The 26,598-nt window shown below is 43.4% G+C and overlaps 2 protein-coding genes across 3 annotated transcripts; one reads left to right on the top strand and one right to left on the bottom strand.

The window, feature by feature from the left end:
- soul4 (heme-binding protein soul4) lies at positions 1-14,215 on the top strand. 2 transcript variants are annotated; one of them, XM_057843745.1, is made up of 6 exons: positions 1-126; positions 324-503; positions 3,122-3,207; positions 3,271-3,412; positions 7,760-7,943; positions 13,497-13,988. In XM_057843745.1, the coding sequence occupies exons 2-6, from the start codon at positions 344-346 to the stop codon at positions 13,669-13,671; spliced, it is 747 nt and encodes a 248-aa protein (XP_057699728.1). In that variant the 5' UTR covers positions 1-126; positions 324-343; the 3' UTR covers positions 13,672-13,988. The 2 variants fall into 2 exon arrangements, with proteins under 2 accessions (XP_057699728.1, XP_057699730.1); XM_057843747.1 differs by having other exon boundaries at positions 6-126; positions 319-503; positions 13,497-14,215.
- eif4a3 (eukaryotic translation initiation factor 4A3) lies at positions 13,770-26,124 on the bottom strand. Its single transcript, XM_057843744.1, has 12 exons — positions 25,859-26,124; positions 22,865-22,937; positions 22,730-22,796; positions 22,600-22,662; positions 22,404-22,536; positions 19,647-19,727; positions 19,429-19,570; positions 19,211-19,349; positions 14,384-14,499; positions 14,211-14,318; positions 14,024-14,151; positions 13,770-13,950 (listed from the first exon to the last, which is right to left on the bottom strand). The coding sequence occupies exons 1-12, from the start codon at positions 26,010-26,012 to the stop codon at positions 13,934-13,936; spliced, it is 1,221 nt and encodes a 406-aa protein (XP_057699727.1). The 5' UTR covers positions 26,013-26,124; the 3' UTR covers positions 13,770-13,933.
- Positions 26,125-26,598: the final 474 nt, after the last annotated feature.

A 26,598-nucleotide genomic window follows, 5' to 3' on the forward strand; every position in this document is an offset into this window, starting at 1 on the left:
ATTTTGAAGCGCGCCCGGTAACGGAAGTGCGGTAGTTCCCGTTTCCGGCAGACGGACGGACGACTTCGACGGAATCGACGCTTGCTTGTGTGTACTCGCTTGACAAGCGCGCGCCCGGGTCAGCAGGTAAACACGCGCCCGCGAAGACGCCTCCCTCGTCTTGCTAAAGCGTGTCAATGATGCTAACGACGCGGCGTTGAGCAGGCTAGCAATAGCTTGATATCGGGCAACGTACTAGCGTCATTTTGTAGCCTGCGTTCGACGTCGTATCGACTGTAGCGAGGAAGTGACGTCACTGGTCTCTGTTGTTATCTTGAGCTCAGGTAGCTAGCGAGCTAGCAGCATGGCTTTGATCTCCTTGGAAGACCTGGAGGGATTGGACGAAGACGAGGACATCGCCGACGTCGACGCCGAGGCCCAGCCAATGGGGGAGGAGCAGTCGGACAACCTGCTCGCTCATTGGCGGGCCGTGGGCCGCACGCATCATGTCTCCGTGCCTGCGGGTCAGAAAACAACACGCTCTTTCGTCCTTCTTTCAACTTCAGGATGACTGCCTGTCATTGACGGCGGTAGACGTCCAATCCACCAACTAGGAAAGATTGAACCTTTCTCGCCGTTAATCGGCCTTTTCTGTCGCGATTAGGGGTGGGAACCTTTGGCTAGCTCATGTGATACATATAACAGGCTCACGATAACGATCTCACGATATGGCGATACAACAATTATCGATAGGTGGGTCGGGAAATCATTCTACAATATTCAGTATATTGATTTTTGGTCACTTCCTGTTGATTTTGGGGCATTTATAGATCACTTGCTGTTGGTTTTGGGGACATTTACAGCTCACTTCCTGTTGATTTTGTGTGAATGAACAGGAAGTGACCGGGGAATGTCTTGTAAATGAATAAATAGGAAGTGACTCAAAATCAACAGGAAGTAACCTGTAAATGCCCTAAAATGAACACCAAGTGACATATAAATGGCTCAAAAACTGGAAAGACTTGATTTTTTTATCACTTATTTTTCCCTTTTGGGGGATTTACAGGTAACTTCCTGTTGATTTTGGGTTCCTGAATAGGAAGTGACCTGGGAATGTTTCCAAATGAATAGGAAGTGATTCAAAATCAACAGGAAGTGACCTGAAAATGTCCCAAAAACTGTAAATACTTGATTTTCGGTCACTTCCCGTTGATTTGGAGGCATTTACGGGTCACTTCCTGTTGATGTTGGGTTACTGACCGGGAAGAGTTTAAAAATGAACAGGAAGTGACCTATAAATGGCCCAAATACCAGGAAGACTTGGTTTTCAGAAACTTTGGTGGGGTTTACGGGTCACTTCTTGTTGATTTAGGGGCATTCCGGGTTGCTCCTTGATGATTTTGGGTTACTGAACAGGAAGTGACCTGGAAATGTCCCAAAATGAATAGGAAGTGATTCAAAATCAACAGGAAGTGACCTATAAATGTCCCAAAAACTGAAAACTTGATTTTCATTTCCTGTTGATTTGGGGGCATTTACGAGTCACTTACTGTTGATTTTGGAGCAATCCGGGTCACAACGGGGTTTCCCTTACAAATAAAAGAGTGTGGCGCACCGCCACACAAAAATAAAAGCCACCGCACCTTACAAATGTTTTTTTTTAGATTTAAAGATACATTCTAATTTATATTTTGTAGTCGCCTGCAATAGCGCATTAAATACAAATTGTTCCTTTACATGGTTTATTTTGAAAATCACGAGAGGTTCTCCCGTTGCAAGCTTGTGCCTGACTATGTTGGCTATTTCTTTTGGGGCATTTACAGGTCACTCCCTGTTGATGTTGGGTTACTGAACAGGAAGTGACCTGGAAATGTCCCAAAATGAATAGAAAGTGATTCAAAATCAACAGGAAGTGACCTATAAATGTCCCAAAAACTGTGAAAACCTATGACCTATAAATGTCCCAAAAACTGTGAAGACCTATAAATGTCCCAAAAACTGTGAAAACCTATGACCTATAAATGTCCCAAAAACTGTGAAAACTTGATTTTCGGTCACTTCCTGTTGATTTGGGGGCATTTACGGGTCACTTCCTGTTGATGTAGGAGCAATCCAGGTCACAACAGGGTTTCCCCTTACTTAAAAAAAGTGTGGCGCACCGCCACACAAAAATAAAAGCTGCCACACATTACAAATGAATTTTTTTAAAGATTTAAAGATGCATTCTAATTTATATTTTGTATTCGCCTGCAATAGCGAATTAAATACAAATTGTTCCTTTACATGCTTTATTTTGAAAATCACGAGAGGTTCTCCCGTGGCAAGTTTGTGCCTGACTACGTTGGCTATTTCTTTTGGGGCATTTACCGGTCACTCCCTGTTGATTTCTGGTTACTGAACAGGAAGTGACCTGGAAATGTCCCAAAATGAATAGAAAGTGATTCAAAATCAACAGGAAGTGACCTATAAATGTCCCAAAACTGTGGAAAAACTGATTTTCGGCCACTTCCTGTTGATTTGGGGGCATTTACGGGTCACTTACTGTTGATTTTGGAGCAATCCGGGTCACAACAGGGTTTCCCTTACACATAAAAGAGTGTGGTGCACCGCCACACAAAAATAAAAGCCACCACACCTTACAAATGATTTTTTTTATTTATTTAAAGATACATTCTAATTTATATTTTGTAGTCGCCTGCAATAGCGAATTAAATACAAATTGTTCCTCTACATGCTTTATTTTGAAAATCACGAGAGGTTCTCCTGTTGTAAGCTTGTGCCTGACTATGTTGGCTTTTTCTTTTGGGGCATTTACAGGTCACTTCCTGTTCGGTAACCCAAAATCAACCTGTTGATTTTGGGTTACTGAACAGCAAGTGATCCAGGAATATGTTGTTAATGATTGGGAAGTGACCTGTAACTGCCCTAAAATGGACAGGAAGTAACCTACAAATGCCCCCAAAACGATGAAGACTAGCTGCAGTGAACAGTGACACCTTTTTAAAACAATATATCGATTCTTGGCAGGAACGTATCGATCACCTTTTTGATATAGTGTCACTACACACCCGTGATCTATCACCATTTCAATCAGCGAGGCATCGGTTGACTCACCATTTTTTTTGTTTTTATTCGGAGCTAGAAATGAGGGGGCCCATCCACGAGATGACGCGGAACAACCAGCAGAGGGAGCCTGTCCCCTTTGCGCCGCTCTCCCGCCAGGAGAAGGTGAGCCGAGTGTCGGCGCCCGCGCGACGGCCGGCCGACGCTCACCGACGTGCTCTTTGATAGATGGGCGAGCTGATGTGGGAGGAGCGCGCCTACCCGGCGGGGAAGTGGGCATGCGTGCGCCACGCCGAGGAATTTTACGAGCAGAGCATCTCCCAGAGCTTCATGAAGTTGATGAGATTCATCTGCAAGGAGAACTCGGAAGGTCAGCCCAGCTTTGGACTTGAAAATGCCAGATAAAAATGTTATTTTTCACTGCTGAGCTTCCAAGTCTTGGTCTAAAAATGTCGTCATATGTATTGGGGAGCGACAACAAGTATGTGCTGACACTGAACAATATGTACTTTTCCAGATCTAGTTTCCTACCTACCCAAGATGGCCGTCAGCTACTCATGCCACTCTTTGATGTCTCTAAGGGATAAACTGGATAAAAAATTGAACGTCTATCATCATCTCAGGGTGACAAGAGTGCTTTTCTTTACAGCGGCCATCTTGAGTAGGACAATTGGAAATGAGCTCGTGAAGAGTACATATTGTGAAGGAGGGGTGGCAACCTTACGATACAAGGGTCTCGATATTATCTCACGATAATACAACAATTATCGATACATGTGTCAGGAAACCATTTTACAATATATTGAGTTTTTGTCACTTCTTGTTAATTTTTAGGGCATTTTTGGGTCATTTCTTGTTGGTTTTGAGTTACTGAACTGGAGGTGACACAGGAATGTCCCCAAATGAATACAAAGTTCCTCAAAACCATCAGGAAATGACCCAGAAATGCCCGAAATTGAACACAAAGTGACCTATAAACGTCCTAAATCCGGGAAGACTGGCTGTGAATGCTGTTTTAATGCCATTGACGGCACTAGCCGTCTAATCTAACCTTGACCCTTCCCAAGTCACGAACGAGTTGTGTTCCCACGCTGGCGACGGAACCCGAATTTCCACGTAAATCGGAATTAACCCTTTAACTACCCCTAAATGCCCCCTAAATCTTAAAATAACTATCCAAAACTATGTATTATATGTCAACATACTGTCCTCGTCAAGACATTGTGTTAAGTCCTAGCTAAGACAGCGAGCTAAACTGTAATCTTTCCTCTCACTCTTTCAGCTGCCCAACTTCGTGTGTGCTCTTCTTTGTGTGCGCAAATACGTTCATGTGTAAATGTGCTCTTATTTACGTGCGGAAGTACTACATCCTGTGCCAAAATAAAAGCGCTCATCACAAAAGTCAACATTATTATGAATTACACTAGGGCTGCAGCTATGGACCATTTTAGTATTCGATCAATGGATGGACTAGTAAGTTCGAATAATCAAGTAATCGGATAAGGAACATGAAAAATTAAAAATACCGGAGTTGAGCCTCAAACGGTACAAATTTCTTTTTAAAAATGAGGATCTATGTACAATAAAAGACCAATTGGCCAACTTACATCGAAAAAGTCAGCTAGCTAAGATGCTATAAAATGTTGTTTTTTTTTTACAATGCTTCTAACAAATGGTTCAGACACATTCCCACAAAAAACGGCTTTATATACATATAAACTAAATTATGAATGCATTAAAAAACATTAGCTCAAACAAAAACTTCCGTTGGTCTTAACAGGGAGCAGTTGGATTAAGCCATGTGAAAAGAGACAGACCGTAGGGCAGTGTATCCACTCTAATCAATAAAACTAAATGCCAACACTTTCAAAATAAACCATTACAACGCCACTTAAATGAAACGAATACGTGAAACAACAAAATTTAATTTGAATATTTTTTTTCTAATTGAATACTCGAGTTATCGTTGCAGCACTAAATTACACCAATTTTTGCCAAAGGGCAGAACAGTCATTTTAATAAAGATAAGACGAAGGATGCGGCTGATTTTGCGGATTAATACGTTTATTTTTCGCATCACGCCAGCTAAACGGCTGCAGAAAAATCATTCTGTATGAGGGAGAGGCGTATGCGCCTTTTTGGAGTTTCAAAAGGTTCCCATTCATCGTGGATATTTACTGTGGGACCATTGGACTTACGAGGAAGTGAGTAAACATCTTGTTTTGTATTATGTCAAACACGAATACAGCGATTACAAAGTAAACACTACAAACTTCCTTTAAATGAAGGACTACTTACGTTTGATCATTCATAGGCATGTAAAAAGCTCTCCTAATGCTCATTAGCAGCAGCACGTTAGCTGCACAACAACTCCAGCCACCCTCCTCCGGGGAACGAACTGTAAATTGCTCTCCGCCGGGCAGTTTGCCGATCCGCAAAGACAATCGACAACCGGGTCGTCATGTCAAATAATCCAGGATAGTTATGTGTGATTTTCCGCTTCGAAGACTTTGAAACATCACTCGGTTCGGGTTAGCATGTCGGTTAGCTGTCACGCCTTCTGGTTTGTTTACATTCTCCGAAGCCGGGGAAGGGAAATAATATATGTCATAAAATATCGTTCTGGAGGTGCGACAGTAAAGGTGAAGTCGACAGTTTTGACCATTATGGAGTAATTTTGCCATGTCATCCTGAATAAATGCATTTTTATGATTTCATATTCCATTCAGCACAAGACTGTTATTTGTCACGACCATGCCATTTATTTAGCAATTGGGGAAAATACTTGGAAAAAAAAGTAAAGAGACAGAAACAATGACATTTTGCCGCTCTCTTCGTCGCGTTTTCCTCGTTCTGAATAATTCCCCCTCAATGGGCTGCATACTAAATCAGATGAAATCGTGACTCTGCTGACATCATCCACCTGTTGGGGACGCTAAAGCCCTATAGACCCTACCCACCGACGTCACAAAATCACGTGCTCGCTGTATGGTTCCGCCCCCTTGTCCGTCATTTTGTGTCTGTATTATCAATGGTCTCAATTAATCGAGCAATTTATAATGCATTTCATGGAAGACCCGGTGCTTTCGGATGCCGTAAACTCACTTGATGCGTTGCATAAAAGGCGTTATGTGGAAAAGCTTCAGTTTATCCATTCGCCAGATCCATATTTGATGCCTAAATCGGTGTTTTTCGACCCGCTGTCTCCGCCGTATTTGCCTGACATCTGCTAGCTACCCTGATATGTACAACTATCTTGTCCACACAAAATCAGCCTATTCTCACGAAAGTTTGAAAAATTTTAAGAGCTCGGAGGCTTATAAATACTTCGTTGCTGGTTGGGTGAAACAGGTCCTCGTCCACGAAAATTTGGCAGGAATCTATCTTGCGCTTGGAAAGGTGAGTTACGAAATTTTCAATTCAAAATCTTTTGTTATTGCTAACATCCACTGTCAAGTCTAATGTATTTCATGTCGTTTGTCAATGGAGTTAGGGCTTTTAATGTTTATATGGTTTAGCGATAGCACTCTCACTACATACATACGTGTATGTTGTCGGCGATTAGCCTAGCAATGATCTTAATTGGGGTTGTCAGCCCAAAACCCTCTAAATATATATTAAATGCATTTTACCAGATATAAAGTGACTACTACATAATCTGTGGTAATCGTTTGGAGCCCAGTTTTCTCGTCGATTTGCAGCAGCCCATCTCGCTCTCTTCTCTCCGGGTCTCTCGGAATCCGGTAGAACTTCAAGTCTCTCCGTCTTCTCCGTCTATCTTCTCAGTTATTGCAACCGACCGCCACACACGCCTTCACCGTTTTGATTATTAATGTTAACGAGCAGAAAAACACGTGGTAAATAGGAGGAACGTACGTAGCCGTAACAGGTAAACATGTGTTGACGGACAATTGGGCGGCACCAGTCAGGAGGAAGGAGTTGTGACGTCACGTGGGTAGGGTCTATAATTGTAGGTGTGGCTAACCGGCAGATTAAAAGACTAATTTCTCGTCATCTGCGCTTTGCTAAATTGTTGTATATAGTCAAATCGTCTCAAAATATGATTCTAATTCACATAATAATGCCATTTAAAACTTTTTTTCTCGTGTCATATGCTCTTTAATGTCAATAGGCTGTCAAGGCAAATGGTCAAAAATCTCAAGGACCTATGTTTACCTGTCGTTGAAAATAAATGGGAAATTTGGACATACCTGTCTGTCAATGGCATCTTATTAGAAATGAATGGGACAGGTATGGAGGAACTGTGCTTTTACAGTCTTGGAATTTTTTCGATGTGTAGATGAATTGATTTGGTCAAAAATTGTAGGACGACATATATTTTGGGAATATAAAAAAAACAAAAAACCCTGTGTTTCAGGGCGAATGGAAAATTTTGGGGGATCATTCGAAAAATTCCCTGCATCGCGCGAAAATTCAGGTCATTTTGTTATTTGAATGGTCACTGTCAAAACGGTTTGGGCTTATCTAACGACTGGAGAGAAAATGGCGGATGACTTTGGCGTGATAGTCGTAATCACGTAAGTGGGTTACGTTGTAACCCAGCGACTACCTGTAAAGCAAAATGTAGCTTTTAGCCAAGTCTTTCCGCAACAAGTCCGATGAAATTCTGTATTGCTCGTTTTTAAGATTGGAGAAAATAATCCGGTGTGGCGCCACATTTTCATAGCAATGATATTTTTTTATTTTTTTGGGGCAGGTCACCACTTAGGCATGACGGTTCCGGTGGTGAGCACTGTGGCGCTGTCGTCAGACGGCAAGACAATGGACAAGAGCGTGCTGACCGCCTTCTACTTGCCCGCCGCCTATCAGGCGTCGCCGCCGCAGCCGAGCGACCCCGATGTGATCGTGGCACATCGAGATGCCTTCACCGTGGTGGCCGGGTATGTTCGGGATGATCACTCTGATAGAAGTTGGCTCTACTCCAAAAAGCAAAAGTCCACATGATGGAAAAAAAACAAAAAATAAAAGCCACCTATAGGTTGCAACAGACTTTGGGTGAGAAATATAACTGTACACAGAACTAGTATTACTTGAAATGAAATGACTAGTTGCCTTACTTGTTTAATAGTAATATATATGGCGGAAAACAGACAAAACTGAAAAAGCAGTTTCTGCTCTTGCACTCCTCTTTAAAAGAAACTGCTATATTCTAAGCCAAAACTGTTGTTTGACAGAACAATATGTCTATATGCTGACTTAGCAGATTCATGGCGCATTAAGCCCCCGAACTATTTTTAATTGGTCAGTTTTACCCTGAAAACCCATTTACAGACGCCGCGCAACCGCTTTTGTTTTAACCCAGCCATAAAACGCATGTGATTATATTTATTATTCAAAATGTCTCATTTTTAGCTTAGAATCATTAATTGGTCCAATATTTCGTTAAAAAAAAAAAAAAATTCACTCAATAATTCTAAACTTTTAAACCAATAACGTCACAATGAAAAAAATGGCGTCTGTAAAAAAGTCTTGGATATCTACCTTGTAACTATGGCTTAATTGCATTTTTTTGTTACTGTTGCATGTTCTCCGTTATGTTAGATAATCGATCCAAACAAAGAAAAATGAAAAAAAAAAAAAAGTTTAAATGGGTAAGTATTAGAGGTGTGCAAAATTTCCGATTCTTAGATTATTCGCGATTCGGCCGTGGAAGATTCGAGAACGATTCACAAACATCCAAATTCCGATTATTGAAATATGCCAAGTAAAGCGGAAGTACAGTGCCGCGTGGTCTTCGGGACGCAATGAGGAACGGAGCGAGAGTAGCTAAACATCATGCTTCCCGTTACATGCTCAACTCACGCCACGAGATAAAAAAAACACAACAACATACCTGACTGCTGCCGAAAAGCTGCTACAAAGTACGTCATCCACATAATGTAATGGTAGATAGCATTTATATACAGGCATGAAAATGGGTCAGGGGTTAAAAAGGTGAGAAGGGTGTGGAGGAAATATGTTCCAGTACACTGTACACCCCAACAAAATATTGAGCTCTGTCGACCCACACTGTGTTTCAGCAGGGCCGTGCAGAGACCGGTGGAGGGGCGGGTGCTCGTAGAGCAAAAGGGGCACATGAACAAGTATTTAATACACCTTAAAACAACATAACTTCAATTTTAACCAGCTTTAGATAATAATTGGCTGCGACTGTGACATACTTTAATTGGGAGGGGGCAACAGTGAATAGAAATCAAAACTGCCATCAACACTTTCTGGCTGTGACTCAGTCAGTCTGCCTCTTTTCTTCCTTCAACCTCTGCATCAAAACTTCCTTCCTCAACTTGTTCATCTGAGAACAAACCACATCAGATGGTCACACAGTTTTCTCAAAACTATTATTTCATTATTATCCATACTTAACAACTCTAGCACCTAATGATTAATAAAGCAATGACATAAAATCTTATAGAAAAATAACATTGTAATTGTGTTTATAATTGTATTTAATACCCGACTATCCTGGCAAACTTGTTCTTACCAGGTCTGCTATTCACCCAGCTGATGAGGTATCCACTGCCTTTAGCAGCCTCATCCAACTCCGTTTTTTATCCCTCAATCTCATTTCCCTACGAGGCATGTCTATGTAATGAAATATAAATATTTTAAAAAATAAAATTATAAAAAACAGCCTCCCCGGTGGCTTTTAGTTTTAAAGCTTTCTTAATTTCTTTCTCTCTCAATAACGATGGAGGTAGATTTGTGTTTTTGTTATTCAATCCAAAAACAAAGTTGCTTCAATCAAAATACAGGATATACTTTTAATCCCCAAAAAGTCACTTCAACAAAAAAAATTGTTTTTGATTGCAAAAATAAATTTGAGACAAAAAAAAGCATTTGAAAACTATTTTTCTTGACTGAAACAAATTTTTCCATTGAAGTAATGTTGTTTTGCGTTTGGGCCACATTTTGGCTAGGACATTTGTGTCTTTATTATTCAATCAAATAAGTTGCTTCAAACAAAAATATATATACAAAAAGAAAAACTTTGCACATGTGTCAATCACCGTTTAACAAAGCCTGAGAGGGTTTGAGTAGACTCACTATGAAGCATTTAATAAAGCCAAGCATTTTCTTACAACTTTATTCTTGTTTAAAAAATAATTCGGTGGGGCAGTAACATGTTTAAAACTTATCTTAATTCTTACATTTTGAAGTGCTTGAAACCCATTTATAAATGATACTTTGGTGAAAAAAGTGAAAAAACATGTCTTATATATATGTATCTTTTTTCCAATGTAAAATCTGAATAAATACATTGAACACGCACAAAAAAATGGGGGGGCTACTTCGCGGTTTTCACTTATTACGGTGGGTTCTGGTCCCAATTAACCGCGAAAAACGAGGGATCCCTGTATTTCTGAAAAGCTTTAAGAAGCCAGAGTCATTCCCACCACTCGTCGTCAGCTCAAGTCCCAGCCGAAAATAACGTGTCTCTGGCGGACGACGGGAGCGATGCGAGGCGCCCCACTCCATCTGAGAGCATGCCGCTTAATTTGACTCAACAGTGCGTTTCTTCCTTAATATTACCGCTAAATACACGAGCTTGACGCCAATTTAACGGGAGCTATTTTTTCACGGGAGATTTGGCTAGCTCTGGCAGTGTTCAACGCAAGCTGCAACGAATAGCAGTAACTTTATTATATCGCAAAATATGAAAACGATTGAAAGCATTACTCACCAAATTCAATCTGCTGGCAAATACAGGCAAGTGTGTATGCTGCGCTTTGGTCTGCCCCGCTCTGGATTTGCAATGCAACCAAAGGCTCTCCAAGCACTCCATGTACACGTAAAGAGTGCGCGCGATTGGAATAATGGAACGCAGTTTGGCCCGATGATTGGCTCTCGTCAGTGAAGCATCTAGAAGGATTTGCTGACTGGATTTCTTAAGTGCTCAGTTTACGTACTAAGTTAATCACATGATGATAATAATAATAATAATAATTAAATAAAACCTCCCGACCCCCCCCCCCAAAAAAAAGAATTTCTCCTCGGATCTACGCAATTCACGTAGGTCGCCCTTTTTGACTTCAAAACGGCGAATTTCGCCGAAAGGTGAGAGATTTTCATGCCTGATCACTTAATTGTATTTTTTTTTTTTTGTTACTGTCACATTTTCTCCGATATGTTAGATAATCGATCCAAACAAAAACGTTTAAAAGGGTAAATATATGACAAAGAATATCTCGACCACTCCTGGATGTCTGCGATTTCTGCTTCGCGACCCGTTTTTGGATTGAAACAAAGTACGCATGCAATAATATCTCGTTAAAGTCATGGCGTCTTTATTTCTGCTCTTGCATGCTCTCACTTCCAGATAGGGTTTCGTTGTTTAAAGGGTATGTAGTGCCCTGGCAAAATGTTAATATTCCATCATTTATCCATAAACGCATGCCTTTTGTATTCATATCATGCCACTTCGTGTAATTACACACAAGAAAATGAGAGAAATTTGGCTCCATTGTCAAGCTAAAACGACCGGCGCCCGAGATTTGGCAGATTGTGTGCGTGACGTCACGACAAGTGAAGAGAGTGCCACCGGCCACTAGGGGGGCAGCGCCTGTCTGCATCAATAGAATTCCTTCTAGTGAGGGGAGAATTAGGGGTGTTTTGAGCTGTTTATGCTGATGCATTGTGTTCGTCCTGCACATATTCCAGGCTCCCTCATGAAGAAACACCCCTCGTTGTCAACAAAAGAGAATTCAGAATTGACAGTGAGGGGTGTTTCTTCAAGAAAAAGGCTCAGTGCTTTAATACTTAATGGCGGCGATGATGGCAGACAATTTCCTTTCTAGTTTCAGCGACGAATCCGACGTAACGAATGTTCATCTAATGGTGACGAGGAGAGTTACGAAGCTTTAATCGGTGTTTTAGGTTACCAATTTGAGCCCAAACCAACGCCAATGCAGCGTAATGAAACGGTCATTGAGGGGAGCAATGACATGATGAAACATCGGCAGCAGATCGTGTGGGAAACACCAATGATTTGTTTTGCATTTCTTTTTGTGAAGCTGATACACCGTGACTGCATAGAATAATTAGCATTTATTGCACTATCATAGCTTTTCGCTCTGCCAACAGACACAAATATGAATGGGATCAGAGGATATATTTTACGAAGGATAATTTATACATGTGTCCAGTCCTGTATCCAACGCGTTTTATTATAAAAGAGTACTCACTCTGGCCATTTCGAGCTTGGCTGTTCCCCTCCTTTGCTTATAGCTTTAGCCTCCTTTACCAGTCATCGTCCTCTTTCTTGATATCTCGGGACATTTCGTTGGCTGCGCCTGTATGGTCGGCACCGCATCTCTTTTGAGCAGCAATCTTTTAGCAAAACCCGATTTCTCGTCCATTGTTAGAGAAACTTTCAGGTGGAAAATGCGCACCACAGAAAAGCGTGCCGGAGGCTGTGTCTAGAAAATTAGCCCTCTTTGCACGGACGAACTTTACCCATTGTCCAGCTTTTTTTTTCGCGTTCAGGAACTCATGGATACTATATTCCGATAAATAACTATTTGTACACCACATAGCACAGCAGTTTTGAACCATTTTTGTGATGGTTTTGGTCAAACAAACCCCAACGCTACTCTCGTCGTTAAAAAACAATGGCATCTGGCTCCGCCTCGACTGTCAATCACTTGTCGTGACGTCTCCGCCCCATTCGGCTGTTTCCGGAACACTTTGGATCTATTTTCGATAATTGCTCATTAATGTGATTGATTTTTTAAATTTTATTAATATTTGTTATCTTGGCACATAACAGTTCTATTGATGTCTCACACCTCCTTTGCTGCTACATACTCTTAAAAAAAAAAAAAAATTTAAATGCCCTTTTCAAAATTTTTCTTCCCCCAGAAAATTGAGATTTTAAGCTTTCCAATGATGTATCACACATGCATTTAGGAAAATAATGAGTTTGGCCAAATTGGGGGTCTCAGAGCGGAACTTCAAGTCACCTGAGTGTTTTTCCACCATATCGTTTTAAAAAGGTGTCACTGTTGGAAAAAAAGGAACCAACAGTTTGCTACTCAAATCTTTCGTTTGAATACGTTAGCTCAGTGTTTTTCAACCTTTTCTGAGTCACGGCACACCACAAACCAAAAAAGTTCCAAAATTGCTTTCTCTACAGTACATGTAATTACAAGAAAAACATCTTGGGTCAAACAAAAACATATGCTATGTTGAGCGGCTGCATTCAGCCAAGTTATGGCATATTATTGCCAATAGAGGGCAGTGTATCCACTCAAATGAATTCAGCTAAATGCAACACATTCAAAACAAACCATGACGTCACTCTAAATAGCAAAATTTGATTTGAATTATTTGTTTTTTTAATTACTCTGGTTAACCGATTAATTGTTGCAGCGCTAATTGTCACACGCCTGCCGATTAAAGATTTTTTGAGATCCACGTGTGCTCATTTTCGGCAGGCCCTTCTTCGGAACCACCACGGAGGAGACGGTGACGCGCCACGCGGGCCTCCTGCGGGAGCTCCTGGGCCCGGCGGCGGCCCAGAGCCTGCGCTCCGACATCTACATGGTGGCAGTCTACGAGAACCCGGGCGTCCCGCGCCGACGCAACGAGATCTGGTTCCTGCGCCGCTAAGACCCGTCCTCTTACCTCGGAGAAAACCCCCTCTGTTATAGCATGCTAGCAAATATTTTTGTATCTTTTGAAACAAAGTCACAAATAACCCTGATGGTTTTCCACCAAAATCTTGTTTGATGAACTTTTATTGTGAAATAAACGCGTGGTCAAACGGACAACGTGGCCGCAGTCTTGTCGGGTGTCGCCACGGTAACGAAAAGGCTTCCAATAAAAAACAACGAGGGGCTATATTTACACAAAGAAACACTGGAGAGCGGCCTCAGATTAAATCGGCAACTGCGGAAGAGAAAGAGCAGACGTCACCGACCGGCGGTTTTGAAAACCGTCAAAACCGCCGGCCGGCGTTTACCGTTCATGGGCATCTCGTCGATCTGCGTGGAGTAGTACTGCTCGATATCCCGCAGGATCCTGATGTCGTCGTTCTTGACGAAGTTGATGGCCACGCCTTTGCGGCCGTAGCGACCCGAGCGGCCGATCCTGTCGGGGGAAGAACGGTCAGCGGTAGGCGAGGCGCGGATGACAAAGGGCGGGCCTACCTGTGGATGTACAACTCTCTGTTGTTGGGCAGGTCGTAGTTGATGATCAGAGAGACCTGGGGAACGTCCAGACCGCGCGCCCACACGTCTGTGGAGATCAGCACGCGACTGCGCGCGAACGCGGGCCGCGTTGTCATCGGCTCTTTTGCAATCGGGCGTACCTTGGTTCCTACCTGGCTCCGGAGCGGAACTCCTTCATGATGGATTCGCGTTCCTTCTGCGGCATGTCCCCGTGCATGGACGAGACGGTGAAGTTGGCCTCGCGCATTTTCTCCGTCAGCCAGTCCACCTGAAGGCAAGAGGCAGCGTCAGCGTGGGGCGCGTTCCCGCCCACCTTGCGCTAGGGGCGGGAACCTCTGGGTAGCTCACGAAATGATACGATTTGCGATACAAGGTTCACGATAATGATGTCACGATATGGCGATACCACAATTATCAATAGAGGTGTGCAAAATATCCGATTCTTAGATTATTCGCAATTCGGCCGTGGAAGATTCGAGAACGATTCACAAACATCCAAATGCCGATTATTGAAATATGCCAAGTAAAGCGCCGCACGGTCTTCGGGACGCAATGAGGAACGGAGCGAGAGTAGCTAAACATCATGCTTCTCATTACCCGGCCCCTCGGGTAATGCCAATGCTCAACTCGCGGCTCTAGCTCAACTCATGCCACGAGATAAAAAAAAAACAACAACATACCTGACTGCTGCCGAAAAGCTGCTACAGAGTACAGCCACATAATGTTACGATAGATATCATTTATATAGGACTAGATGCATTATAGATCCGGTAGCGTTAGCAGCACATCTACAAAAAGCTAGATGCGGGCGTTGGTAAACGGCCGCCATCTTAAAGCAGTACACTTCCCTGCAAGGCTGTTGTAGCGAACCTTCCAAGCAAACCTAATTAACTTTTTATCTAAAATACTCCTAAATGGGTAAAATATTGACTTGAATCTATCTTTAAAATAGTTTTACAACTTTCACATGTTGGAAAGTAGACAAAAGCAAAATTATGGAATAACGGGAGCAATTTTAACAACTTTAACGGTTGATTCACAATATTAAATTAATTGAATGTAGTTTAAAGCTGCTGATTCAGAATGGGGACGGGAGTTTTTTTTTAATTTAATGTTATTTTTGTATATTTGTTTACTGCTATATGCTAACTTGATACTGAAATAGTAGTTTGGTTTAGCCTGAGAGTATTTTTGAACAATTTTGGAATTAATGTACAAACTTTAAAAAAAAATTAAAAAATAAATAAATAAAGGAGGGGGGTGCATCAATAATCGTTTTCTAATCGAATCGGAGCCTCTGAATCGTAATTGTAATTGAATCGTTCGGTGCCCAAAGATTCCCAGCTCTAATGTCGATGTCGTGGCCCGTTTTCTGGCTCAACTTCCTAGTCGACTTCGGGTGCATTGCAGGCTCACTTCCCAGTCGACTTAGTCAATATTTCTGGCGCACTTCGGGGGAATTTCCGGCTCACTTCCCCATTGACTCCAGCTCACTTCCCAGTCTTTGTCGTGGCCCCATTCTCCGGCTCACTTCCTGGTCAATGTCGAGGCCCCTTTATCCAACTAACTTCCCGGTCGACTTCAGGGGCATTTCCAGCTCACTTTGGGGGAATTTCCGGCTAACTTCCCAGTCTTCGTCGTGGCCCCGTTTTCCGACTCACTTCCCGGTTGACGTGGTGGCCCAGTTTTCCAGCTCACCTCTCAGTCGACATCGTGGCCTTTTTCCGGCTCACTTCCAGGGAATTTTGGGCTCACTTCACTGTTGACTCCAGCTCACCAGTCGACTACAGGGGCATTTCCGGCTCACTTCCCGTCGACGTCGTGGGTATTTCTGGCTCACTTCCGGGTCGACTTTGGGGTATTTCCGGCTCACTTCCCAGTCTTTGTCGTGGTCCCGTTTTCCAACTAACTTCCCGGTTGACTTCAGGGGCATTTCCAGCTCACTTTGGGGGAATTTCCGGCTAACTTCCCAGTCTTCGTCGTGGCCCCGTTTTCCGACTCACTTCCCGTTTGACGTGGTGGCCCAGTTTTCCAGCTCACCTCTCAGTCGACATCGTGGCCTGTTTCCGGCTCACTTCCAGGGAATTTTGGGCTCACTTCACTGTTGACTCCAGCTCACCAGTCGACTACAGGGGCATTTCCGGCTCACTTCCCGTCGACGTCGTGGGTATTTCCGGCTCACTTCCGGGTCGACTTCAGGGGCATTTCCGGCTCACTTCCCGGTCGACTCCAGCTCACTTCCCACTGACATCGTGGCCCGTTTCCGGCTCACTTCCCGGTCGACTTCAGGGGCATTTTCGGCTCACTTCGGGTGAATTTCCAGCTGACTTCTCGTCGACTTCGGGGGTATGTACAGCTCACTTAGGGGGAATTTCCGGCTCACTTCCTGGTCGACTTCAGGGGCAATTTTGGCTCACTTCGGGGGAATTTCCAGCTCACTTACCGGTCGACTCCAGCTCACTTCCTGCTGACATCGTGGCCCGTTTCCGGCTCACTTCCCAGTCGACGTGGCCCGTTTCCAGCTCACTTCCCGTCGACTTTGGAGTTATTGAACAAGAAGTGACTCAGGAATGTCCCCAAATGAAAAGGTAGTAACTAGGGCGGCCAAAATTATCGCGTTAACAGGCGGTAATTATGTTTTTAATTAATCACGTTAAAATATTTGACGCAATTAACGCACATGCCCCGCTCAAACAGATTAAAATGACAGCAGTGTAATGTCCGCTTGTTACTTGTTTTTCGGTGTTTGGCACCCTCTGCTGGCGCGTGAGCCCAAATGATTTTATGCGTTTCAACACAATGAGTGAGCAAGGTGTAATTATTGACATCAACAACATCATCAACAATGGCGAGCTACTAGTTGATTTTTTGATTGAAAATTTTACAAATTTTAATAAAACGAAAACATTAAGAGGGGTTTTAATATAAAATTTCTATAACTTGTACTAAGATTTATCTTTTAAGAACTACAAGTCTTTCTATCCATGGATCGCTTTAAAGAGCATACGACACGAGAAAAAAAAGTCTTAAATGGCATTATTATGTGAATTAGAATCATATTTTGAGACGATTCGACTATATACAACAATTTAGCAAAGCGCAGATGACGAGAAATTAGCCTTTTAATCTGCCAGTTAGCCACGCCTACCATTATAGGGCTTTAGCGTCCCCAACAGGTGGATGACGTCAGCGGTAGACTGGTCTCATCGATTTTACTATTCAGCCCATTGAGGGGGAATTATTCAGAACGAGGAAAACGCAAGGAAGAAAGCCGCCAAATGTCATTGTTTCAGTCTCTCTACTCCAATATTTTTACAGGATATTCTTTTTATCCAAGTATTTTTCCCCAATAGCTAAATAAATGGCTTGAGAAGGACCAGTCAGCCCGTCGAGGGAGAACTATTCAGAACGAGGAAAACGCGACGAAGAGAGCAGCAAAATGTCATTGTTTCTGTCTCTTTACTTCAATATTTTTACAGGCTATTCTTTTTATCCAAGTATTTTCCCCAATTGCTAAATAAATGGCATGGTCATGACAAATAACAGTCTTGTGCTGAATGGAATATGAAATAATAAAAATGCATTTATTCAGGACGACATGGCAAAATTACTCCATAATGGTCAAAACTGTCGACTTCACCTTTACTGTCGCACCTCCCGAACTATATTTTATGACACCTAAATCGGACATATGTCATTTCCCTTCCCCGGCTTCGGAGAATGTAAACAAACCAGAAGGCGTGACAGCTAGCCGACATGCTAACCCGAACCGAGTGATGTTTCAAAGTCTTCGAAGCGGAAAATCACACATAACTATCCTGGATTATTTGACATGACGACCCGGTTGTCTACTGTCGTCGCGGATCGGCAAACCGCCCGGCGGAGAGCAATTTACAGTTCGTTCCCCGGAGGAGGGTGGCTGGAGTTGTTGTGCAGCTAACGGGCTGCTGCTAATGACCATTAGGACAGCTTTTTACATGCCTATCAATGATCAAACGTAAGTAGTCCTTCATTTAAAGGAAGTTTGTAGTGTTTACTTTGTAATCGCTGTATTCGTATTTGACATAATACAAAACAAGATGTTTACTCACTTCCTCGTAAGTCCAATGGTCCCACAGTAAATATCTCCCTCATACAGAATGATTTTTCTGCAGCCGTTTGGCTGGCGCGATGCGAAAAATAAACGTATTAATCCGCAAAATCAGCTGAATCATTCGTCCCCATACACAACAGTACGCTGTATAGTGAAAAGGACGTCTTCTACCGTACACGTCACAGCGCCCTCCTCCTCAATGCAAGACCGAAGCCGGAAGTCACTCATTTTCCTGGCGCGGGATTCAAAAAACTAAATAAATATAGCGATCGCCTCCACACACATCCAAGCGGTCCATATCATTCAGGATCATAAAATACCGCGTGTATTATGAAATAAACATGCTTTTTCGTGTCACAGGCACTTTAAGAGAATGTTAATGCCATCTTGTTGATTTATTGTTATAACAAACAAATAGAGTACTTATGTACCTAGATGTTGAATGTATAAATCCGTCTTGTGTCTCATCTTTCCATTCCAACAATAATTTACAGAAAAATATGGCATATCTTAGAGATGGTGTGAATTGCGATTAAATACGATTAATTAATTTTTAAGCTGTAATTAACTCGATTAAAAATTGTAACCGTTTGACAGCCCTAGCAGTAACCTATAAATGGCCCCCAAACCCGGAAGACTGGCTGTCAATGCTTTTTCAATGCCATTGACAGCGCCTGACGTCCAATCAAACATTGACCCTGCCAGTCAAAATGGATTGGACGTTTAGAGCCGTCAATGGCAGCCAATGAGCTAACACAAACCCTTTTCTAGTAGAAGATTATGTTAGCATCCTGTTGCCCCCCACCTCCACTGTTTCGATTCTTAGCAGGAGCATTTGGATAACTTTTTGGGATACAAAGTATCGCGACATATTGTCACACCCTACCTTGCGCTTGGTGTTGCAGAAGATGACGGCCTGCGTGATGGTGAGCGTGTCGTAAAGGTCGCACAAGGTGTCGAACTTCCACTCTTCGCGCTCCACCGCCACAAAGAACTGCTTGATTCCCTCCAAGGTCAACTCATCACTAGAAAAGACAAAAGACACTCGTTCCGTGACTCGTCCTCTGCTTTCCGACGGAAGAAGCGGAGAGAAAACGGACGCACCGCTTGACCAGGATCCGGATGGGGTCGGTCATGAACTTGTTGGTCATCTCCAGGATCTCGTGAGGCAGCGTGGCGCTGATGAGGACCACCTGCGTGGCGGGAGGCAGGTAGCGGTACACGTCGTAGATCTGCTCTTTGAACCCTGAGGTCAAAGAGGTGGCAGGGGTCAGCCCGAGTAGGGCGCGGGAGGGGCGGCGTCGGCGCGGCGCCGCGCTCACCTTTGTTGAGCATCTCGTCAGCCTCGTCCAGGACCAGCATTTTAATGGCGCGCGTGCGCAGACTCCTGCGTCGGATCATGTCTGCGCAAAACAAGAATGAAAGAAAGTAGGGGTAAGCACCTCTGAGTATGTACAGGTCACTTCCCGTTGTTTGCGTTACTGAAAAGGAAGGGACTCAAATTCAACAGTAAGCCACCTGTAAAATGGACCGGAAGTGATGAATGAACTTAAACTGATTGGAAGTCTATGGCTGTCAGTGGAAGCTAATGCCAGGGAATGAATTGCTTTGGGGCATTCCCCGAGTCACTTCCTGCTCATTTTGGGGAATTTCCGGGTCACCGCCTTTCGATTTTAAGGGCATTTCCGGGTCACCGACCTTCGATTTTTGGGGCAATTCCAGGTCGCCGCCTTTAAATTTTTGGGGCATTTCCGGGTCACTTCCATTCGATTTTTGGGGCATTTCCAGGTCACTTCCAGTTGATTCTGTGATATTGGCGGGTCACCTCCTGTTTGTCTCGGGGCATTCCCGGGTGGGTTCCTCTACATTTTGGTGCGTTTCCAGGTCACTTCCTGTCGATTTTTGGGGCGTTTCCGGGTCACCGCCCGTCGATTTTTGGTGCATTTCCGGGTCACCGCCTTTCAATTTTTGGGGCATTTCCGGGTTACTTCCTGTTGATTCTGGGATATTAGCGGGTCACCTGTTTGTCTCGGGGCATTCCCGGATGGGTTCCTGTACATTTTGGGGCGTTTCCGGGTCACCGCCCGTCGACTTTTGGGGCGTTTCCGGGTCACCGCCCGTCGACGTTTGGGGCGTTTCCGGGTCACCGCCCGTCGACGTTTGGGGCGTTTCCGGGTCACCGCCCGTCGACGTTTGGGGCGTTTCCGGGTCACCGCCCGTCGACGTTTGGGGCGTTTCCGGGTCACCGCCCGTCGATTTTTGGGGCGTTTCCGGGTCCCTTCCATTCGATTTTTGGGGAATTCCCAGGTCACTTCCAGTTGATTCTGTGATATTGGCGGGTCACCTCCTGTTCATCTCGGGGCATTCCCGGGTGACTTCCTGTACATTTTGGGGAATTCCCAGGTCACTTCGTTTCCGGGTCGCCGCCCTTCAATGTTTGGGGCATTTCCGGGTCACCGCCCTTCGATTTTTGGGGCATTTCCGGGTCACCGCCCTTCGATTTTTGGGGCATTTCCGGGTCACCGCTAGAGGTGTGCAAAATTTCCGATTCTTAGATTATTCGCGATTCTGCCGTGGAAGATTCGAGAACGATTCACAAACATCCAAATTCCGATTATTGAAATATGCCAAGTAAAGCGGAAGTACAACACACTCAGCGCGCCGCACGGGCTTCGGGACGGAACGGAGCGGGAGTAGCTAAACATTATGCTTCTCATTAACCGGCCCCTCGGGTAATGCCAACGCTCAACTCACGGCTGTAGCTCAACTCATGCCACGAGATAAAAAAACACAACAACATACCTGCCTGCTGCCGAAAATCTGCTACAAGTACAGCTAAGCTACATAATGTTACGGTAGATATCATTTATATAGGACTAGATGGATTGTAGACTCGGTAGCGGTAGCAGCACACCTGCAAAAAGCTAGATGCGGGCGTTAGTAAACGGCCGCCATCTTAAAGCAGTACACTTCCCTGCAATGCTGTTGTAGCGAACCTTCCAAGCAAACCTAATTAACTTTTTATCTAAAATACTCCTAAATCGGTAAAATATTGACTTGAATCTATCTTTAAAATAGTTTTAAAACTTTCACATGTCAAAAGTAGACAAAAGGGAAATAATGGAATAACGGGAGCAATTTTAACAACTTTAACGGTTGATTCACAACATTAAATTAATTGAATGTAGTTTAAAGCTGCTGATACAGAATGGGGACTGGAGTTTTTTTATTTAATGTTATTTTTGTATATTTGTTTACTGCTATATGTTAACTTGATACTGAAATAGTAGTTTGGTTTAGCCTGAGAGTATTTTTGAACAATTTTGGAACTAATGTACAAAACTTTATTTTATATATAAAAAAAATAATAATAAAAAATAAAAAAGGAGGGGGGTGCATCAATAATCGTTTTATAATCGAATCGGAGCCTCTGAATCGTAATCGTAATCGAATCGTTAGGTGCCCAAAGATTCCCAGCTCTAGTCACCGCCTTTCGATTTTTGGGGCATTTCCGGGTCACTTCCTTTCAATTTTTGGGGCATTTCCGGGTCACTTCCTTTCAATTTTTGGGGCATTTCCGGGTCACTTCCTGTTGATTTTTGGGGCATTTCCAGGTCACTTCCTATTAATTCTGGGACATTTCCAGGTCAGCTCTTGTTCATTCTGGGGCATTTTCGGGTCACTTCCTGTTGATTTTAGGGTTTTCCGGATAACTTCCAGTTGATTTCAGGCCACTGTTAATTTGGGGTCACTTTTGGGTCACTTCCTGTTGATTTTAGGGCATTTCTGGTTAACTTCAATCGATTTCAGTTCCCTTTCTGGTGATTTTGGGGCATTTACAGGTCAATTTATGTTCATTTTAGGTTACTGAAAAGGAAGTGACTCAAGAATGTCCCCCAAAGTGATTCAAAACCAACAGTAAGTAAACTGTAAATGCCTACAAAAATGAATGGTTTTGGAATGGCGACAGTCGAAGTCCAATGCAGTCCAAATGAATTGGATATCTAGCGCCGTCAATGGAAGCCAGTGAGCTAACGTCGACACTATTCTAATAGAAGATTTTGGTAGCAACCACTCACCAAAGACTCTGCCGGGGGTTCCCGACACAACGTGTTGGCCAAAGTCCAACTTCCTGATGTCCTCCCCCACGTTGGTCCCGCCGATGCACGCGTGGCACTGAACGTTCATGTAGTCACCGAGTGCCAACAGCACCTTTAGTACGGCGACACGAGGCGATCAAGGACTGGACTGGGCAACGACGGGTTTCGGGCTTACCTTCTGGATCTGTCCGGCCAACTCCCTGGTGGGCGCCAGGATCAGGGCCTGGGTCTCCCTTATCTGTGCAGCAAACACACAGTGTCAAATATAGCTAAAAGAAAGCAGCTTTGTCTGCTCGGGGTCCAACCTGGATGTCGAGACACTGCAGCACCGACACGCAGAAGGTGGCCGTCTTTCCCGTTCCTGACTGGGACCTGAAAGCAAAAGGAGGTCAATGACCCCGAGCTGGGCCGAGAAAAGACAGCGGGCGGGTGGTCTTTACTGAGCGATGACGTCTCTGCCTTTGATGATCTGCTTGATGGCTCGCTGCTGGATGGCCGACGGCTTCTCGAAGCCTGAAACGGGCCGGCGCAAAAAGCAAGCGTACAAATGAGCCAGCTGAAGGGGAGAGTACCTTTTTGTCATAAGCAGCGTCTAACTGTTTGCAGTATTCTAACACACTTCATATAATCAATCAGGGAATAGCATTGTTTCTCATATTTACTGTTTGACTGCTTGTATTACTCTAACACACCCAATATAAACTAAATAATGTAGCACTTATACCATAGTTTAAGGAAAACAAGCAGAATACATTTGATATAAGGCATAAGAGATACATGACGCCTTCTTATCACGAAAGCCCAACGTGTGCTTCATGAGCAAGATTAACGCTGACAAGCCCACATCTGCACCACCTACCATCAGTTCTCCCGGACAGTCCAGAACAAATGGTGGGACGCCCTATCTCAACACAAGGAACACCGGAGAACGCCCGATATCCAATGGATAACATGACTGATACGACTCCAAGAGCCACATTGACGCTGAGGTGGCAAAATCCACAACCCTCGTTGCCCTGACAACAGTAACTCCCGAATCCTCCTGTCCAATCCACAAACAGACAATAATCCCAAACACACCCTTCTTCCTGCCCATGGCCCGCCCTGTGAGAGCCTTCAAAAAACTGAATGTTTAACTAAGCGTTGACATTTTTCTCAGGAACCTTTTGTCGACATTTGATAGGGTGACCTTGCCTGAGTCTGTTTCGCCTTGCTGTTCGATCGCTGTCGACCTGAATAAATTGTCAACTTGTTCTAGGTGAGCCTTCTCTAAACCTTTCAAAATGAAGTCAGTACAAAGGGTTAAGACTAAGGTGAACGCGCAGTTTGGCCTTCTGGTCAGATTGTCGCAGTCTCGCCGGCCCGGGTCGTTGGGAGCTCCGCCAGTGCGGGCCTGGCGGTTCGGTTGGCCGGATTCAGGCGGTCTGGCTAGAAGGTCAGCTTCCTTCACAGCCAAATAAATATTCATTTATTCAAAAATATGTTGTTTCAAATCATTGCTCGCCATTGACGACGCTAGACGTCCGATCCATTTGGACTGGGAGGAGCCAATGAACCGACGTTTACTCGTCCCTTCAATGGCACTAAAACACGAGCATTCTGAGCCGGTCTTCCCGCTTTTAATGAATTGGACTTTAATCATCAACAATGGCATGGAGTGAGTTAAATATTATGAATTTTTAAAAATGAACTTTAGAGTGTCACTTGGGGACGTGAGCAGTATGAATTTACTTTATTAATTTTGTTTATATTCATAGTTTATTAATATATAATTTCCCCCAAAATAATCTCATAAAAAATACAATGATAAAAATCAAATAAAAAAATGATAATTACCGTAATTTTCGCACTATAAGGCGCACCTGACTAGAATCCGCAACCTACCAAATTTGACAAGAAAACGCCATTTGCACATAGATGAGTCGCACTGGACTATAAGCCACAGCTCTCATTATATTATGGGATATTTACGCCAAAAGATATAAACCTGTAACACTTAATTTGATAGCGGCATCATAAGACTTTCATAAAGATCAAATGAACCACCGTGATGAACCACCGTGAAGCTTTGCAGCCAAGTGGTTCATTGCTTCAAGAAGCTTCATTTGGCCATCATTGCTCCCTTGGGGGAGACGGTCAACCTCTGCTGCCACCTGCTGTCAACACTCGTGTTGTCCAACATGCCTCCTAGCATGCATTGCAAACCTATAGATGTAAATAACAATCAAAATCCATGTTCTGTGCTAATTGAGTCTTCAGTTACTGTTTCAGTTGTTTCATTAATTGCTAGTTATGGTATTTGGTAACACTTTATTTGACAGTGGAGCCATAAGACTGTTATTAGACAATCAGAATTATGACATGACACTGCCATGAGTATTATTGAATGCTTATGACCGTTGTCATTTTGTGTCATCCGGCAAATTATCTCACTTTTAAATAGAAGTAGATGATCTGAGTTAAATGGAGTTAGTGACATAATTTGCTGATGGACACTTAAGTACATCTGCCATAAGCATTCATTAATGCCTATGATAGTGACATATCATATTTATGACAGTCGCGTGGCAGTCTTATGTCGCTGCTGTCAAATAAAGTGCTACCTATTGACCCAAATAAATCAGCAAATAGACCGCACTGGACTATAAGCCGCTGTATTCAAAATGAGGGAAAAAAGTAGCGGTTTATAGTCCGAAAATTACGGTATATTATAGTGCTGCGATTGACAGGCAGGCGACCAATTCAGGGTGTAAGCCCGTTTACAGCCCATAGTTAGGTGGGATTGGCTCCAGCACACAACCCTCGTGAGGATAAGCAGCTCAGAAATGGAAAGAATACAATGATAATTGCTAATATTTACGTATTCTTAAATGATCATAAACAGGTATCATCTTGGGTCTTTCGGGGCAGAAAAACAAAGTTTATTTAGATAATGTAGTCACCTATAAAGTGCTAAAAGTGCCTATTTGTGAATAGATGTCCCTGAGAGGCTTCAAAAATAAATACAGAAAGAATGGAGCATTACATTTCATGTTGGTATGGAATGATGTCAGGACAAGTCCAGCTAGGCTAAAAATGGGGCATCGACATATTCAGCGATTCGGATAATATAGAGTTTGCGCTATTTTCCTTTAATCCCTTATCTAATGTTCTACTTATATATACAAACGCGGGCAATTTAATTTTTTTCCCCCTCTAGATTTAGTGAGCAGCGTCCATCCGCGGGGTTTTAGCACAAGTTGCTAGTAATGCTAATAAGTACGCACGGAATGTAAACTTTGCCTTTTCACAAAGACGATTAAGTGGCTTTTCACCAGCCAACGTGGACTCAATGTTCACGTCGAACCTTAAAAAAAGGGCCAAGGAATCGGTCTAGTTGGCATTTAGTCGCGCTGGCGCGGTCTTTCCGGAGGCCGCGCGAATCCCCGGCCTACCGTAAGCGTATATGCCGCGAAGCAGGTCCTCCCGCAGGCCCATGGTGTCGAACGTGGGGGTGACGTCCACTTCCTCGCTGGTCTCGAACTCCACCTTGGTCATGTCTTCGTCTTTCAGGAGCCTCTTTCGGCTCTGAATGCCGGCGGCGGCCATTCGAACGTGAAGGGATTAAAATTTAAACAAGCAAAAGAGGCGACGAACGGACAGGAGGCTAGCCGCTGCTTGCTAACACCGGGAAGAGAACAAGAGAGTAGAGCGCGTGCGTGTCGCTGCGGTGATGACGACAGCGGAGAGCGACGCCTCTGATAGGACGTCGTATCCTTAGCTTGTTGTGCTAATCATTTCGACTTTTTTTTTGGTAAATACAGTTAAAGAAGTTTCTTTCAGAGTCATCCATCGTTTTTAGCCTGTAAGATCTTTTTTTAGTGAAGTTTAAAAAATGACATTGACAGAAAATGTGTTTTATGTGACGCTCATGCGGAAATGAGAAAGAATATTATTTTATTACTTATTTTTAGCTTTTTTTTATTCATAAGTGCAAATTTTTTATTCATAAGTGCAAATTTTCCAATCAAAACTAAACTGTACCCACAGATTACTAAACTGTGGGTACAGATTATCTATGATTTTTTATTTTTTCTATCCTGCCACCCGGGTTTTTCATTTTTTCTACCCTGGCACCCGGGGGGCTCCGTAGTAATCGATACCAAAGTTAAAAAAAAAAAATCCAAAGGCTCTA

The sequence above is a fragment of the Corythoichthys intestinalis genome, chromosome 8 (genome assembly GCF_030265065.1).
Source record: "Corythoichthys intestinalis isolate RoL2023-P3 chromosome 8, ASM3026506v1, whole genome shotgun sequence".
In the NCBI taxonomy this organism is placed as follows: Eukaryota; Metazoa; Chordata; class Actinopteri; order Syngnathiformes; family Syngnathidae; genus Corythoichthys; species Corythoichthys intestinalis.

Excerpts from the sequence above, each read along its gene's own strand:
- soul4 (XM_057843745.1), top strand. The coding sequence starts at position 344 with ATGGCTTTGATCTCCTTGGAAGACCTGGAGGGATTGGACGAAGACGAG. Across the intron at positions 3,208-3,270 it reads CGCTCTCCCGCCAGGAGAAG|ATGGGCGAGCTGATGTGGGA; the intron begins GTGAGCCGAGTG and ends GCTCTTTGATAG. Across the intron at positions 7,944-13,496 it reads GCCTTCACCGTGGTGGCCGG|GCCCTTCTTCGGAACCACCA; the intron begins GTATGTTCGGGA and ends CATTTTCGGCAG.
- eif4a3 (XM_057843744.1), bottom strand. The coding sequence starts at position 26,012 with ATGGCCGCCGCCGGCATTCAGAGCCGAAAGAGGCTCCTGAAAGACGAA. Across the intron at positions 22,537-22,599 it reads TGGCCGGACAGATCCAGAAG|GTGCTGTTGGCACTCGGTGA; the intron begins GTAAGCCCGAAA and ends GCCGTACTAAAG. Across the intron at positions 19,728-22,403 it reads AACCCCCGGCAGAGTCTTTG|ACATGATCCGACGCAGGAGT; the intron begins GTGAGTGGTTGC and ends TGTTTTGCGCAG.